This window comes from Trichoderma gamsii, assembly GCF_001481775.2.
Source record: "Trichoderma gamsii strain T6085 chromosome Unknown Scaffold_62.2, whole genome shotgun sequence".
In the NCBI taxonomy this organism is placed as follows: domain Eukaryota; kingdom Fungi; phylum Ascomycota; class Sordariomycetes; order Hypocreales; family Hypocreaceae; genus Trichoderma; species Trichoderma gamsii.
In genome coordinates, this window is record NW_020171399.1 from 44,020 (window position 1) to 59,786 (window position 15,767).

The 15,767-nt window shown below is 49.6% G+C and overlaps 3 protein-coding genes across 3 annotated transcripts; 2 read left to right on the top strand and 1 right to left on the bottom strand.

Moving 5' to 3' along the window:
- Positions 1-544: 544 nt before the first annotated feature.
- On the bottom strand, positions 545-4,997 carry TGAM01_v210399 (hypothetical protein; the record flags this gene model as incomplete). Its single annotated transcript, XM_018810629.1, has 3 exons — positions 545-1,637; positions 1,818-4,588; positions 4,656-4,997. The coding sequence occupies 3 exons, from the start codon at positions 4,995-4,997 to the stop codon at positions 545-547; spliced, it is 4,206 nt and encodes a 1,401-aa protein (XP_018656162.1).
- Positions 4,998-7,324: 2,327 nt separating this feature from the next.
- On the top strand, positions 7,325-9,360 carry TGAM01_v210400 (hypothetical protein; the record flags this gene model as incomplete). The annotated part of the gene is made up of 4 exons (XM_024550790.1): positions 7,325-7,419; positions 7,555-7,631; positions 7,995-8,135; positions 8,930-9,360. The coding sequence occupies 4 exons, from the start codon at positions 7,325-7,327 to the stop codon at positions 9,358-9,360; spliced, it is 744 nt and encodes a 247-aa protein (XP_024404463.1).
- Positions 9,361-14,997: 5,637 nt separating this feature from the next.
- On the top strand, positions 14,998-15,371 carry TGAM01_v210401 (hypothetical protein; the record flags this gene model as incomplete). The annotated part of the gene is made up of 2 exons (XM_018810632.1): positions 14,998-15,078; positions 15,141-15,371. The coding sequence occupies 2 exons, from the start codon at positions 14,998-15,000 to the stop codon at positions 15,369-15,371; spliced, it is 312 nt and encodes a 103-aa protein (XP_018656165.1).
- Between the last annotated feature and the right edge of the window lie 396 nt (positions 15,372-15,767).

Below are 15,767 nucleotides of genomic sequence, written 5' to 3' on the forward strand. Positions count from 1 at the left end.
ACTTCACCACATCACCCTCACGCCCTACCCTTCCTCCCTTGATAAACACCAGGGAAGCACAAAAACATCCCCGAAAATCATCGAATAGATCGCCCCCATCTTTCGCCGCGTACTTTCAACAACAACACATAGCGAATGCCACTTGCGTCTCATCTAATACTGAGCCCTTGAACCAGATCGCCATTTTACTCCCCGTTCCCAAACTCGCGGAATTCTCCACAATCAAAAAAGAAAATAAAAGAATTTCTGAGTGACACGAATGTCGCTCTCTCTCCAATCAAAGAAAACAAATCGAAAAAAATTTCATGACTTTTTTCCCATCGATCGTATCGTTAATGACTTAATACGTAAAATATTGTCGGTTCTTGTTTTATCTCGCCAAACTGATGCCCCTAGGTAATAAGAAGGAAAAAAATAAGAGAGGTGAAAGAAGAAAAAATACCTAGTTGTACATGCGTACTAAAAAAAGAAAGGAGCACCATGGGTATGCCTGTAAGAAAAAAGGAAAAAGAGAAAAAAGTCGAAAAGAAAACTATCCTTGTTCTCAGCTTGCACTCCGCCGCTGAGAGGCTCTCCTCAAATTCTCCATCATCCGCTCGACAAACTCCATTGATTCGCAGCCTGGAACGTCAGGGAATCCTTCAGGTTGGTGATGCATCGTGGTTTGCGCAGTATGGGGCTGAGGAGGGCGATCAGCCATGGTCTGTTGATTAATCGTAGAAGACGGCGTTAGTAAAGCCGCAGATTGTTTCATGTCTGGAATTACATTATTGGTGTTAAATGGGGTTTCAATACTCGGTACTGCTGCTTCTTTTGGAGTAGCCTCTGCTTTGGGCGTAGCAGCTCCAGGCACGCCGTCTTCCGGACCATTCGGTCCCTTGGCCTGCGGTGGATTCGATGATTCGGGCTTCGCTGGCGGAAGTGTCGTCGCTGCTTTGCTCTCCTGAGGTAACATGGAAAACTTGGGGAGTGGCACTGGGGTGACTGATATTCTTTGCGGCTGTTGTGGCGTTTTGGATGCCGACCCCACAGGCGTTGCTGACCCACGGAGAGATGTTGATGACGAAGATGCCATGGCCGATTTAGTATTGGGAGACCCGGCCTTGGGACTGGACGGCTGAGCTGGCGAAGGTTTGGGAGAGGACTGCATAGGGGTGCCGGGCGACGAGGCCATAGCAGCTAAGAAGCCTGCTGGTAAGGGAACTGGAGACTGCTTAGGTGGAACCTGCATTGCGGATTTAGTCGACTTCAAGGACAGACTGATAGCTGCGGGTAAGCCAACCTTGTACGACTTGGGCGCGGGGGCTGGCTTAGGCTTGCTGGGCTGCTGAGCCATATTCCTGTACTGAGCCTTGATCGCAGGATGATACTGATGGCTGGCAGTCCCTAGTATTGGCGGGGGTAGCGAAGTGGTCATCTGCTGAGGTGTTGTAGAGATTGGTGCTGCCCCTGACGAGACGGCTGTTGCAGGTGAAGCCTGGTATGGTCTCGCGGAGCCAACTGGAGACATGGCCGCCAAAGATGCTTGCCGGAGAAGATCGTTCTGGTTTGCTAGCAAATGCGCTCTCAAATCGCCTTCGTAGCCGTTGGTAAACCCGCCCCAAGGTGAATACGGAGTTCTATATTTCGACGCATCCCTTTTAAAATCTGTTAGTCAAACTCGTCATATCATGGAGGCGGAGAAAGAGACTTGCCTATTGTGATTTACTTGAAAAAATGGGTACTTTTGGTATACTGATGAGTGAACCTGCCATGTAGGCTTACTATATTGCTGGGAAACCTGTGCTGGTGGAGCAGGTTTCTGGCCTCCTACTGACAGCGTGGAATAGAAATGTGACGGCTGCGCAGGTGGCGGCGCCGGCGCCCTGTTAGCCTGGAACTTTCCACCTGCTCCAGCCATTGGTTCAAATCGCTGTACTGTATACGGCTGATACTTTTGAATATTGGGAGGAGCAGCATTCGCTGCTTGGAATGTGTATGTGCCGGGGTGGTAGTAAGTCGACGCTGTAGAAGTTCTCGGTTGATAGACATAAGGTTTTTCCAAGCCCGTATAACTCGTAGCAGTAGGGCCATAGAGTCCGTAGGCTCTCTGTTGATAGACCTGTCGCACAGGCGCAGGTTTGGGGGGCTTTGGGAGTGTATCCAAGTAGTTGCTCTTGGTATTGTACCGCGGGATTGTTGGATCCTCGGTGTACTGCGCTCTGGCTTCGGTCGATGTCTTGCCAAGATAATGCCAGATCTGATCTTGCTTGGCAAAGTCGATCTTTGCCTGCTCTTTATTCGCAATCTCGCTAGTGTGAAATTCTGCCCAGGTAAAGCCACCTTCGACAAAGGTATCGTCTTTCCGAGGCTTGTCATCACCTTGCTGGCGCTTGGCATTGAGCTTATCCTTTGCCTTTTGGGAAGATGGTAGCGGGATGGCATTTGCCGATGCCTTGGGTAAGTGATAATCAGATGGGTCTGGAAGCAGGAGCCATTTCCACTCAACTTCCATCCGATCACCGTTTGGAAGGACATCAACTAGCAGCATTCGCTCATCTGGTCGATTGTCCACCACGACTCCAGCAAAAATCTCACCCTTGTGATATTGCAGCTGACAAATCTCTCCTTTGTTGAGGGCCTCGGCCGCCTTCAAGATACGAGAGTCATCTTCCAAGGCGTCGCCATCCAGCTTCTTGTCGCGCTTGGCACGGTGGAAGCGACAGCTAAACTCAAAAGCCTGTTCTTTGTATTCCGTCCCGTCCTCACCAAAAACTGGAACCTCTTGCTCTTCGGTAAACGCTCCAGCCGCTGCTGCGCACGTAGCGTGGTACGCCCTCGTGCATTTCTTTTGGGAGCATTGGAAGCAAGCCCCGCGTTTTGATCGACAGAGTAAGCATTTGAGATCAAGCCGATCTTTGTGTATAGAAGAAACGTTGAATACAGTTTCTTTGCCGTCAACTGTATCAATGTATGTCTCAGGAATATAGAGGGCGCAGAGGCGATGTGCTTTCCTGCCGTCGTCTGTAGGAAGAAACTCCAGACTGGGGATGTCGTTGGGGCACAGACAACAAGGTGGTTCAGCCTTGACTTTGAGTCGTAATCTGATCTTCTTAACCTTGGTCTTGGCCCCCTTGTCTGCTTTGCCGCGCTTCCTCTTTCGATTGGCATCCTTGAATTTCACAGCGTGACCTGGAGGAGTGGGAAGTCCAGAAAGCTCATCGTCATCGTCGTCGTCTTCATCGTCATCGTCGTCCTCTGTCTCTTCGTATTCTGTTTCTTCTCCGCGCAGCTTTCTCTCAATCTCGTATACATTAACCCACACGCTGTCTTGAGCTTGAGCACATTCACACTTCTTGGCGATTTTGCCCATCTCAAGCCAGGAATCGAGGGCAAAATTGACTGCTTCGGCGCAGTTGTATCCTAGATTGTAGCCGGAATGATATCCATAGGGGTACGTGACAACGAATTCGCCGGGGTAAGAGACAACTCGGTTGACCTTGATGCCATAGTGCTGCTGAAGGTGTTGCGGCGAGATGAGGAAAGCCTTGTGGCGAAGGAATTGATCACAAGCTTTAGCATCGGCAGGCCAGATGCTCTTCATAGCAGCCTCAAATCGTCGGGCATCAGCCTGTGAAATGCTGTACCATTGTTTTGGAGCGCCAAAGTGAAGAAAATTGATGCTGTACAAGTCGACATCTTCAAGATGCCAGGCAAAAGTCGCCTTCCACATTCCAAGGTAGAGATATGCAGTATTGACACCAGGGACCTTTGTGCCAAGAACATCCAGGAGATTTGGCAGTTTGTTGAGGTTCCAATTCTCGGTCCTATCGTCGAATAGCGTGCCCATCAGGTCAGCACCATATAGCGGTTGAGCATAGGTCAACGTTTTCCAATAGACTCGCTCCAATTCTTCGCAGCGTTCAGGCGTATAGTCGGAAATATCCATCCGGTAGTCGAATTCTTTGAACGCAGCTTCATCAATGACTGCAGATCCTTCGCGGCGGCTGTATTTTCGGCGTGCTGAAGTGGACTGAATCTTTGGCCTGCTGGGTTTAATTCCGCCCATTCTGCGGACCGTGGGCTGCTCATCGTCATCGTAATCTACCTCAGTGCCCAGTTCCTTTATTGGTTCGATAGACTCCATCACCTCGTCTGCTACTGCGCCATCAGCTTCGACTCTTGGGGACACCGGGGTCATGGGCCGGCTCTCTTCATCTCGTTTGGCCTTGCCCTTGTTTTTGGGCGGCCGTCCTCGTCCACGAGTCCTTGGCGTGGGAATGGGATTCGCAGCCTTGGGAGCAGCAGGGCGAGACCGCACGGGTTTGGGCTTATCCGCATTCGCGCGTCTCTCGCCACGCCGTGCAGGAGGCTGATGCTCGCTCTGTTCGCAAAGTTGTCTCCACTGCGGTATGTTGTAAGAGCGTCCATGGAGAATATTAACTTGGCGGTAAGTGCCGTTCGAACCCATGATGTCCTGTTTGATTGGCTCGCGGACTCGGACCTGCTTTACGAGATCGTCGAGTTGTGGCTGTGCATCTTTCCACTCCTTTGGCGGAATGACCTTGATAATACCAGACTTCATTCCATACTTGTCGACTTTTGTCATCTGTTTGGCCAAGGCCCAGCGGTTAGCGAACAGGGGTCAATTACGACTCGGGTGGCCGCCGACATACGAATCGCTTGAAATCCTTGAACTGCTCCATGGTCGGTTTGAATATGGGCACGTTGCCGGACGAGTAGTGGTCCGGCTCGATGTCACCAATGTCGTCCTCCTCAGCAGCGAGATCCGGGGGTAGCATCGGCGCATCCTCCAGCGGCGGCTCGTCCTCGAGGTCGCTCAGCTCCGAGTCGCTGGCCTCTGACTTGCCGGCATCGTTGCTATCCGGCGGCGAGTGCAAGAAGGCGGGCTGCAAGGGCACCTTGGCACATTCGATCTGGTCGTCGATGCCATCCCGCGTGTCGACAGGGAGAGACTCAGACGCTGGGACGGCTGCGGCGATGTCGTCGGTGGACATGGCGGGCGGTTTCAGCACGCAGCGTGCGGCTGGGCCATCGAGCGACCGGCAGGTGTCAAGCGCAGGCGCAATGCGACCAGGCAGGAGGATCGAGGATTTTGATTTTAATTATTGCGTGCCGAGTTCGTAGAGCGGCGCGCAGCGTGAAGATGCTGGGTGTGGGTGTGCGAGATGCGGTGGTGCGTGGGACAGGGAGTTGCGTCCACTGAACTCGTAGTCGTCGTCGTTTTTTGCGGAGAAATTCCTGGCGGGAGCCGAAGGGCTACGGCAGCGACCAGCCGCTGAAACACGCTGTACAGCGGATGCAGGCGGCTCTATGTAAGCGCTCAGTGGGCTCATAACACCTGAGCGTCAGGCCACTCGAGCGCTAAGTGCATGCACTGAGCAGGGATGCGGCCGATGGACTAGGCGGTCGGAGTGTGCATCCCTTATCTTGACGATTGGAGGCCCTAGTTGAGATGAGATCTGCTACCTGCTTTCTTTTACTACTAATTTTTGTAAGTTCCAAGATTCATATGTTCGACTTTCAAGAGTTGGAATACGCAGAGCCTCTTTTGCGGCAAAAAGAGCAGCAGCATCTGTTTGAGCGGAGCACGTGGCCAGCGCTGGCAAAGCCTGATTTTCGGCCTCCCAGATCAGCTGAACTCAAGGTCCAATGGCCTCGCGCTTTTAATGCAAGGGAAAAGCCAAAGAAGCTCGGATAAGTGGGCCCGAATCTGCGCCCCCACACAAACGAAAAGCTGTGAGGATGATCTTTTCTTGCTTCTTGTAGCATGCATTCTAGCATGCGCATGCTACCGTAGTATTGCAGTTTAGAAACTTGACCTGGAATGCGGAATAGCAAAGATTGCATTCTTGTGTTTCACTGCCCATATTAGCAGTACGAGAGATGCAGATAGGCGAGCAGGCAGAGAGTGACTACCTAGCAATATGTGCATGTGCTAACCTGGCCATCGATCTTGATACATGTAGCCTGGGAAGATGAATTGCCAAAATAGGGCAGCTTGGTAGAGTCTGCTTAACCTCAGGCAAAAGTGCATACCGCGCTTGACCAGATCAGGGAAATTTTGCAGATTGATAAGATCCTAGTCTAGAAGAAAATCTTGGTTGAAACTCGCAGATGGACTGGCACAACTTGGAAGCAAACAGCATGATAACCGCCATGGCAAGCTATAGCCGTCGCTGCTATTGGTTGTAAACAACTTTATGCACATAGAGGCTGACAGATGCATAATACAGAATCCGTGGCCTTGTCACCTCGAAGAGGAACATGTTTCCTCTAGTCTTACATCACCACTCATGAATGGCACTTAGTGGAAAAAAATACGCGTATCTAGGATGATTAACCATGCGCCGGGAAATTCATGAACAATCATAGCAAAGGGATATAAGCAAAGAAGTCTGAATCAAGGCAATGGAACCATGCTCATCCTTTAGTATATCTGTAGTTGCAGGGACGGAGCAATATGCACCAACTATTGCGTGGTGCGTACCACGGAATAGAGGCATCACAACCTGTGAACTCAAACATACAAGCAGGAATGCTTACTCTTCAAAGGATAAATAAAAGAAGAATTGGAAGATTGTTGTCAAAGAAATTCAAGATAATGACGATTGAAAAGGGAGATGCATGTGCTTTGTACATCGTAGCCCGACGCTTTCAGTTAGCCGCTGTTGTTAACAGGCTGGGAATCAACCCGCTCAAGCAAAGAAAAAGAATAAGAGAAAGCGCGAAAGAGCTTTGCCCTCGATAGCTAATTGAAATATTCGCATTGTAGTAAGAAAAAAAGGGAGACGGTTGGGAGGATGCAAGGCAAAAGCTGATTACTGCAGGCACCGCAACGCCTTCGGTGATGGAGACCAACTCGATGCATCAAAATCTGCTCCTTGAAGCACAGCTTAAGCGTTCAAATGCTAGCATGGCGACCAAGGCACACACCGCTGTGCGCTCTTGGATCGCCAATAGCGTTGACGGCGGCATTTATCTCTCGGTCACTTCATCCTTGAGAAAAGCGACCAACGATGACTATAAAGACCCGTCGACTAGAGAGATCCTCAAAGGCCTGAAGCAGATGCTCCCTCCGAGCGAAACAAGCATAATAACCGCCGTCAGATACGCTTACAAGAACACTCTCGCCGAAGCATATAATTCAGGCGTAGACCCTCAATCTTGGTTCACCCGCTGGGCATCGGCTTATGCAAGAGCTCTTGAATTCAAAATCGCCGAGATCCAAGGTACAATCGCAATAAAGGACTTAAGCGCTGTGGGAGCAAGATTCACTCCAAGCTGGGCTTAGGTTGCAAAAAACGAGCTCTCTCTCAAGGAAATGGCTGAAACACCTCAAATCGCAACACTTCAACAGTACGGAGCCCAATTCAGGGTCATCCTTGAAGATGAGGTCATTACCAAGAAGAACGGGATGTATGCCACTCTTGGGGGGCGCTCGGATGACCAAAATAGCGAACGCTAAGGCAATTCAAGCTCTTGAATGTACTTTTGCCCCAGCAAAGATAAGCGCGAACCCCATCATAGGTGGCCTCCTGCACAATGTCGAAGACTAGAATACGCCCTCACCGGGAAGCTGCGCGAACCAATGCGTAAAGCTCTCTCAGAAACGACTGTCAAGACCATTCGTGAGCGCTACTAATTAAATGAGTGGAAGTTGTTGCGCTTAAAGAACCCTTTCCAAGCATCTGAGCAAGAAACAAGCCAACCGGGATACCCTATGAACGTCATCGCAGCCGTTATAGATCCTGAAGTTTTTCCTGACTACGGCAAGCATCCAGGGGTGTATTCCACGCTCTCGAATAGCTGCCATCCGCTCTCTATGAGCACTCTATTGGATAGCTGCGGCGCTGTACACCTCGTTAATGACGTTGGCCTCCTTGAACCGGGGACCTTTGTGCCAAGCACAAAAGACGAGCGTGTGGAGGCGGGGACAACGTTCTTTCCGATTATAGGAAAGGGCACTAGAGTGCTCAGGAACTGACTTAAAGGAAAAGGAGATAATATAGCTGTTGATCTTGTCCTTAAGGATGAGGCTGTTGTTGAAGGATTTCACGTCAACATCGTCTCAGAGGCTCGATTACGCAAATCCAACGCATGGTATTCAGGCTTTGATTGCTCCCTGTGTTTTGGTCCGCCATCTAGAGGCTTAGTGTTAGCAATGCTAGTGCGAGAATACCACTTACTTTTTATTTAATATAATCCCATATTCTCTCGGTTTTTATCCGCCGAGACAATGAGAAGGCAGTTATTGCAATAAAAGGCGAGACCCTATTTCAAAGGGAGACAGCGCATAAAGGCCTTGTTCTTAAGCTCGCTCCACTATATACACATCAATTAAATGGAGGAGCCGAGCGCGCCAATAAGGAGATAATAAGCAAGTCTATTGAGATGCTCTCTGGAGCGAATTTGCCTGAGAAGCTATGAACTGAGAGCGCTGTTGCAGCCGCTTTTTTGCATAATATGAGCCCTTCAAAGGCCAACAGGATGCTCTCCCCAATAGATCGATTGGAGCGCTGGTTCAAGCACCATGCCCCTCTGCTGATCCGAGCACATGGAGCGGATTTGAGGCCGGATTGGAGCGGCGTCTATGCATACGGATGCCGTGCGTATGCGTTGAAAAGAGACCGCGAGGACAACCGCAACACAAGATCATTCAAAATAAGCCCCAGAGGCCTTATAGGATATCTTGTTGGTTATTCTGCTTCTAACATATATCATATATGGATTCCTTGACTCAACAGGGTCCTAAAGACAAGGAATGTTAAGTTTAATGAGACTATCTTCAAACCCGAAGAGCTGAGCTTACTAGAGCACAGCGAACGGACTATGAACGAGCTCTTTGATGAAATCGAGCAGGAAGAAGATATTGAAGTGTCAAACTTGCTTTCACACTTGTATCTGCACAACTATGATAACCCTGAAGATGAAGAGACCTCAGAGCGCACAAGCTGGGGGGTGGAACCGCAGCAGAGCACACGATCAGACTTGGAAAGCTCTCTGCAAGCGGAAAAAAAGCTTGCGCCTGAAGGCCTCAACACGCCCCGTATTAAACCAGAGAGAAACCCGGACAGCGCACCAGACCTGGGACGCGAGTATGCTCTCCCACGCTCTCGGAGTGCTAGTTTTGAGCGCCCCGGAGCAGAGGAACAACCATCAGAGCCGCTAGGAATTCAGCCTCCTGGAGAAGAGATGACCGATGATCCTCAACGGCTGGGATTAGATGAAATCGAGCAGAGTCAGCACCAACAAGAAGCTCTAGAAGCAGCCGAATCCACTGAGGGAACGCTGCTGAAGAGAGTGACGGCAACAGCAGAAAGTCACCCGTCGAAGAAGATCAGGCAATGGAAGAAGTAGAAAAACCTGTCACCATTCATGGCAGCCCTAGTCAAGCGCGCCGAGGAGCTCGAACGAACGAACCAACAGCTCCAACGCGTAGAAGTGCAAGTTTAAGAGGAGAGGAAGTCACAAGAGCTGTGAACGACTACTCTCCTGACCGCAGGCGAAATATTAGGAGGGTGGTAAGAGACAACGGCAATTACGCTGTAATTACAGGCCTTTTCAACCCGATCTTCAACAAGGATCAGTCTGATCAACTGGACCTATATGATAATGCGTTGACAAGCTGTAAGACCGTATTCGCGACGCTCAACGGAGCATTTGAGCAGAAGCATGCGAAAAGACTAGGTGCGGCGCCAGGAAAGCCTAGAGTTCACTTTGACGACCTGGCCAAGCCGCCAAATGGATGGAAAGAAATGTTGAAACACCCTTTGAGAGCTCGATTTGAAGAAGCCGCGCAAGTTAAGATAGATACCTTGCGTGCAAAGGGAATTTGGAGAGAGATACCTTGGAACCAAGCTCGTTTAAGGCCACTTCCAACGAGGTGGGTATTTATGTATAAATTCGATTAAAACGGGTTTCTAGAACGTTGCCTAGAACGTTGCAAGGCAAGACTTGTGGTCAGGGGCGATCTGCAAGATCAATCAACGATCGATAGCACCTATGCTGCAACGCTCGCCGCGCGTTCATTCCGTGTTTTGGTTGCTCTAGTTGCGAGATCCGATCTTGAACTTAAGCAATATGACGTTAAAAGTGCTTTTCTCAACGCATCAAGGAACGAAGAAGGGATCCCAGTCACGGTGCAGATGCCTGAGGGATTCCCGCTTCTGAATATGTGCCTTGAGCTCGGCAAAGCGTTATATGGGCGCTGGGACTCGCCACAGTTGTGGTTTAACGAATTATCCTCCACTTTGAGGAAGTTGGGTATGGAGGCGTGCCTAGAAGAGCCCTGCCTCTTCTACACCGCCAACAGGAAGGCTTTCCTAGAATTCCACGTTGATGACATCCTTATAGCGTACCACAGGGACGATGTTGCTCTATTTGAAAGAATCGAGCAAGGCTTAGAGCAAAAATACGAGCTGACGAAGGGCGGCGACGCAGAATGGTTCCTCGGGATTAAGCTTATTCGCAAGCGCGCCGAGCGCCTGATATACCTCTCGCATGATAGATATCTCGAGAAAGGAGCACAACAGTTCGATTTGGCTGAGGATGACTGGAATCCAGTTATTCCTATTCCTGTAAAAGAATATAGGAAGAACCCCGTTATAGCTACTGCTCAAGAGGTCAAATTGCATTAGAAGAAGATTAGTTCTGTGCTCTATGCCGCAATTATGCTACGACCAGATGCGGCATTTGCTGCCTTGTTACTATTAAGATTCCTGACGAATCCAGGAAAAGAGCATCACAAGGCTGCTGATGAGCTCGTCCGCTATCTTTATGTGTGGAGGCACCTCGCTATCCAATATGGGGGGAGCGGAGAAATGACTGTTTTAACAGCCTTGAGTGATGCCTCTTTTGGTGATGACTATGAGACCCGAAGGTCCTCACAGGGTTATTTGATAAATTTGTACGGAGGGTCGGTCTTATGGAATGCAATGAGGCAGGCCACTTTTAGCACGAGCACAATAGAGGCTGAGCTGATCGCTTTAGGTAATGCAGCGCGTGAGACTATCGGTCTCAGGCGCCTCTTTCATCAAATAAAGTTCGAACCTGGGGTCAATTGGAACATCAATGTGACAATCAACAGACGATCCGCTTAGTGCTCGATGAGAGCACCCGAATCAACACCAGGCTGCGCCATGTTGACATACAGAGCATGTGGCCAAGGCAGGAATACAAGCACGGCAAGATAGGGGTATCTTATGTGCATACGCTTGAAATGCCTGCTGACGCGCTCACAAAAGCACTACCTCATCAACGCTTTGAGCACTTTAGAGAACAAATGAACTTAGCATCTCTAGACTCAAAGAGAGCACATGATAAATGATCACAAGCGAAGGAGAGCATTGTGAGGCAATTCAGAAGAGAGGGCGCGCCGGCTAATCTGATTCAAATAAAAACAACAACAAAAAAACAATGCCTGAGGCGGCCAGCGCCTAATCACGGAAAATATATGCCTCCACGGTCTTCCAAGCTTCACGGGCTGCGGCCCGGGGGTCTGCCTGAGGCGCCGTTTGCGCCAATTCGGGGCGTCTTCCTCTATCATCTCCAGCATCAGCCGGAGGGCAGCACGGCAGCGAGTGATTGTCTGCTTGATTGTCCGTTACCGAGCACACGAATGGGATTCAGGGGCTCCTTGAGGAGATACTTACAGGTCGGTCTCGGTCAGAGACCGCACGGATAAAACGCCGGTCCAAAGTGCTCTTTCGACCCGACATAACGGCCTTTACGCAGCCAAGGCAGGGGGGTTCCCAAATAACAGGCCCGGGGGCCCAGGAGGCATTGCAGCCAAAGCTGTAGCAGCTATAGCAGCAGCAGCAGCAGCCGCAATTGGCCTGGCCGGGGCACTGCCATCAGGGGGCGCCGGAGGCGTATTTGACGAAGAGGCGGCGGCGTTGGTTCTTCGCGGCCGAGCATTCGGAAGTGGTTTTCTGGGCTTAGCAGCCCCGGTCGTCTTCTTGGCTTTCTATTACTTGTTAGAGCGTTCGAGGACTGATCAAGAGCTCTAATTGAAGCTATCGCGAAGTACTAACCGTCACCTTGGAGGCTTTGCTGCCGCTAGCGGCAGGAGTCTTGACCTTCTTGGGAGGCATGATGACGATGATGACGATGATGACGATGATTACTGAGGAATCACGAGTATGATCGAAGGTTTGAGGCTCCTTTATGGGATTCCGAGCATCTCAATTAGGCTTCACAAGCGCGATTGTTACTCTATTGTTCAGCCATTGTTGAATAGGTCATCTTTTCACTTCACCGTGACTACACTACGAGTTTCCTTTTTACTAATTATAGCACAACAAAGCACACAAAGAGGGTCTTTATGATCGGATCAAGCACAAGAAAAGGCCCGGGAGGCTCAAAGGATTGAAACACCATAGGTTTGTTAATTAGTTAAAGAAGCTGCTTCGAGATAGCTTCTCTTTGACTGGGGAGTGTGACGATATGTATCCTCAAACAGTAGTAGTCGGCGTCTTTTGCCTTGTTCAATGACTAACTCTGTGTGGGCCTCAAGCGCACATAACTATCGCCGAGCGCGTCTTTCCCTTTGTAACAATACAAGGCTATTTTGAATGACCCTTCGAACGCTCGGAGCCCCGTGACCGCGCGTAGTATCACAATGGGCTTGCCAAGAGGATGGGTATGCCTGACCACTCAACACTTCCCCCAAAGCCTAATTAATCATCCAAAACGAGGCTTGTCGTGGGGCAGGCGATGAAGGGAGGATCAGATTCTAATCTCGCAGCGTGGTCTACGACGTGGAACGTAGGGCACGCAACAAGGAGATCAAAGAGGCTTGATCTAGGAGCGTAGGGGCCATACAGTCCCCAACCAGGACTCAGAATCTCTTACCTTCTGGGGAGGATATGAGGGTATACGCTCCCTAACAAGGCTACCACGGGCTTTGTCCCATCAAAAGCTGCTAAATCATGCCAATCCTCCGCTCTCGTATGATTTCAATCCTCCAACAGGGGCTCCATCTGCTTCCTTCTAACTATTCCACATCCGTTGAACTCCAATCATAGTTCTAATGTCTTCCCGGCCACCTTCTCCAAGGCCTTACTTTCTTTGTATTCTTTGGTCCGATTGTCGTCTTCCCAGATGCCTTGGCCTTCCTCCTTGCTTCCACAGCCTTGTGGTTTTCCCGGATACCTACCAAGCTGGCAACTGTGGGAGGAAGAGAAAGTGTTCAATTTGGGCAGTCTTCGTCTTGCGGGCATATATATCTTCTGCAGTTGCCGGTACTTGGGGTCTTTGATCTGTGGGTGGAAAGGGCTTGTTGTTCCTCAATCTCAATGGAGTGATGTACGGGCGTGCTACACGTTGGACGCGTTGTTTTGTTATTTTTTCGGCCGGTGGTGTTGGGCTGGATAATGTCCAGCGAGTGGCTGGAGCTATAAGTTTCTCGATCTCGATTGACTTGGATGTCTGCAGTGAGGCCTTTGGAATCCTTCCCGTTTAGTTATCGCGGCAGTGCGGCATTTCGCTCCCTTGTTTGCATCGGGCTTCCGTTTCGGAGGTGTTTCTCACGATCGTAGTTCGCCACGAAGGTTGTGGGGTGAACTTTTCTGTTTGCGGTGTTTGATCGTGGTGTCGTCTGTAATTGCTACCATATCTCGAATCACGGGAATCCGTGTGGTATTCCTGGCTGGGACTCTCGGCAGGTTAATAAGAATATAATATCTTATATACCTACTAAAGATTTCAGTCATATAACCTCAACCAACAAGGTAACTTCAAATGACCCTGCTGACCTTAATCAAATCGGCCGACACTGATTAAGCAAATTAAGCAAATTAAGCAAAATGGCCGCTATTAAACAAGGCGGCCTTGATCAAACGAGGTGATTTCGAACGATCCTGTTGATCTTGACCAAATCGGCTGACAACGATCAAACAAGGGGGGCACGACCAAACAAGGTGAGCAGCTTTGCTTGCCCATATGAACGCTTCCAGCGGGCATCAGACTTTTTTTTTTTTTTTTTTTTTTTTTTTTTTTTTTTGCAGTAGTTGTTTTCCACTTCCTCGTGGTTTTGACAAGCGGTTGTCTTCCACTCTTTTCCTTTATATCCTTGTCACTTCCTTAATGGTCCTCTTTTACTTTCCAGCGTGTTAAGCTTTTCTTCGTCTTCGTCTTCTTTTTCTTCTTCTCCTTCTCCTTCTTCACGGTCGAAATCGCGGTCGCGCGTCGCGGTAGCGCAAAGGCTCATTACCTGACAAGGATGTAAAGAAAGATTACATTGAAATGACTGGGATTTTCGAAAAGAGAGAAGGGAAAATACTGTACTCTAAAAGCAAGACCAACAAAAAGAACAACAAAGTGTAGTCCAAATAGGGTAGATCTGCCCGACTAGTCAACAGTGACAAAGTATATACATTTGTCAAGACGATTGATTTCACTTGTTGGTCACTGATATGTAGAGTCAGTGGTGCTTCTTCTATTGACAGCAGCTCGGACAGATTTACGCGCGCGTATCACTGGTCAAACACTGCCTCAGTTAAAAGTACTAAAAAATATCTATTCAACTGGTTTCTATACTTACTACAGTTTCCTTTGCCAAGATCCTTGACATTCTACTCCTAGTAAGGGTGCAGTTGCAAGAGGCCATCACCGCGGATAAAGAGAAGAAACAACTGGCAAATACTAGGATTTGGGAAGAATTGCATCGCAACGAACTTCAGCGAGGAAAATATGTCCTCATAGGAGATAGTAGTAAGAGCGTGTGAGCAAATGAATCTGTTACATATTTACATCTATTCAGTGGCAAGATGGAAGCGAAATCAGGCGCTTCACGTTAAGCTCAAGCTGGGAATGCCGCGCTGCTCCAAGGCCACGCGCCTCAACATGAAAATCTCACCGCTATGTTTCACAAATCTTCACAATTTCCTGACATCTCAATGCGCTTAGGCATTAGATTTTCGTCAAAAGCACTGATTGCATCGATATACCTCTCCTCCCTCAGTAAATAGGTGAGAAATCTCGTACCTACGGGCAATGTATGCAGGGCTCGTGGCAGGCCGTCGGGCCCTAGGCGTGCAGGAATATCCTCGTCCTGGCAGAGCAGCAGCCGTGCTGGTAAGTAGCTCAAACCATCGCTCCCTCATAGAACTACACCCCAGTATGCTAATGCAACATAGGCGCCGGGAAGCAGAGTTCCCGCGGGCGGTCAGACTGCAGTAGACCAGCTCCAGAAGTGGCAGAGATACCTCCGGTACCCTCGCCTTCTCCCAGAGGATGGAGGTTATGTGGGTTGGCAGATTGCATTCCAGGCGGCAGCAGGCACGCTTTATGACCTTCTCGTCATTGGAGGCCAAGCCCAAGGAGTTATCGACGCACTGCAGCAGCGTTTCCCTCATGGGGGGGGATGATGTTTAGTATGTGGAAGCCGAGGCGTATGCTGATACCGAAGAGAATAGATCTACTAGATCTATGAGATAGAGTGTAACCACCGAAGAACTGATCTTGATATTCCGGGAAGGCCTGGCGCAGGCGACTATCAATCCAGCTGAGTGTGCGTAGCCCAATCATTGACTTCTCGTCAATAATAATGTAACGAACGTGTTGGAGCTTGGCCTGTAAAGCTGACAGATCTAATGGCGACAGGGCGTTAACATCTCCGAGGGTCTTAGAGACAGGGAGGTGAAGAAGAGAGTGTATTATCACCCCATTGATAGCATTAGCGGCAACGCCTGTTGGGGCGGCCTTAACCAGCGCGCCTGGTAGTAACTGTAATAAATGGAGGGTTATTGCGTGGATTAGGAAGG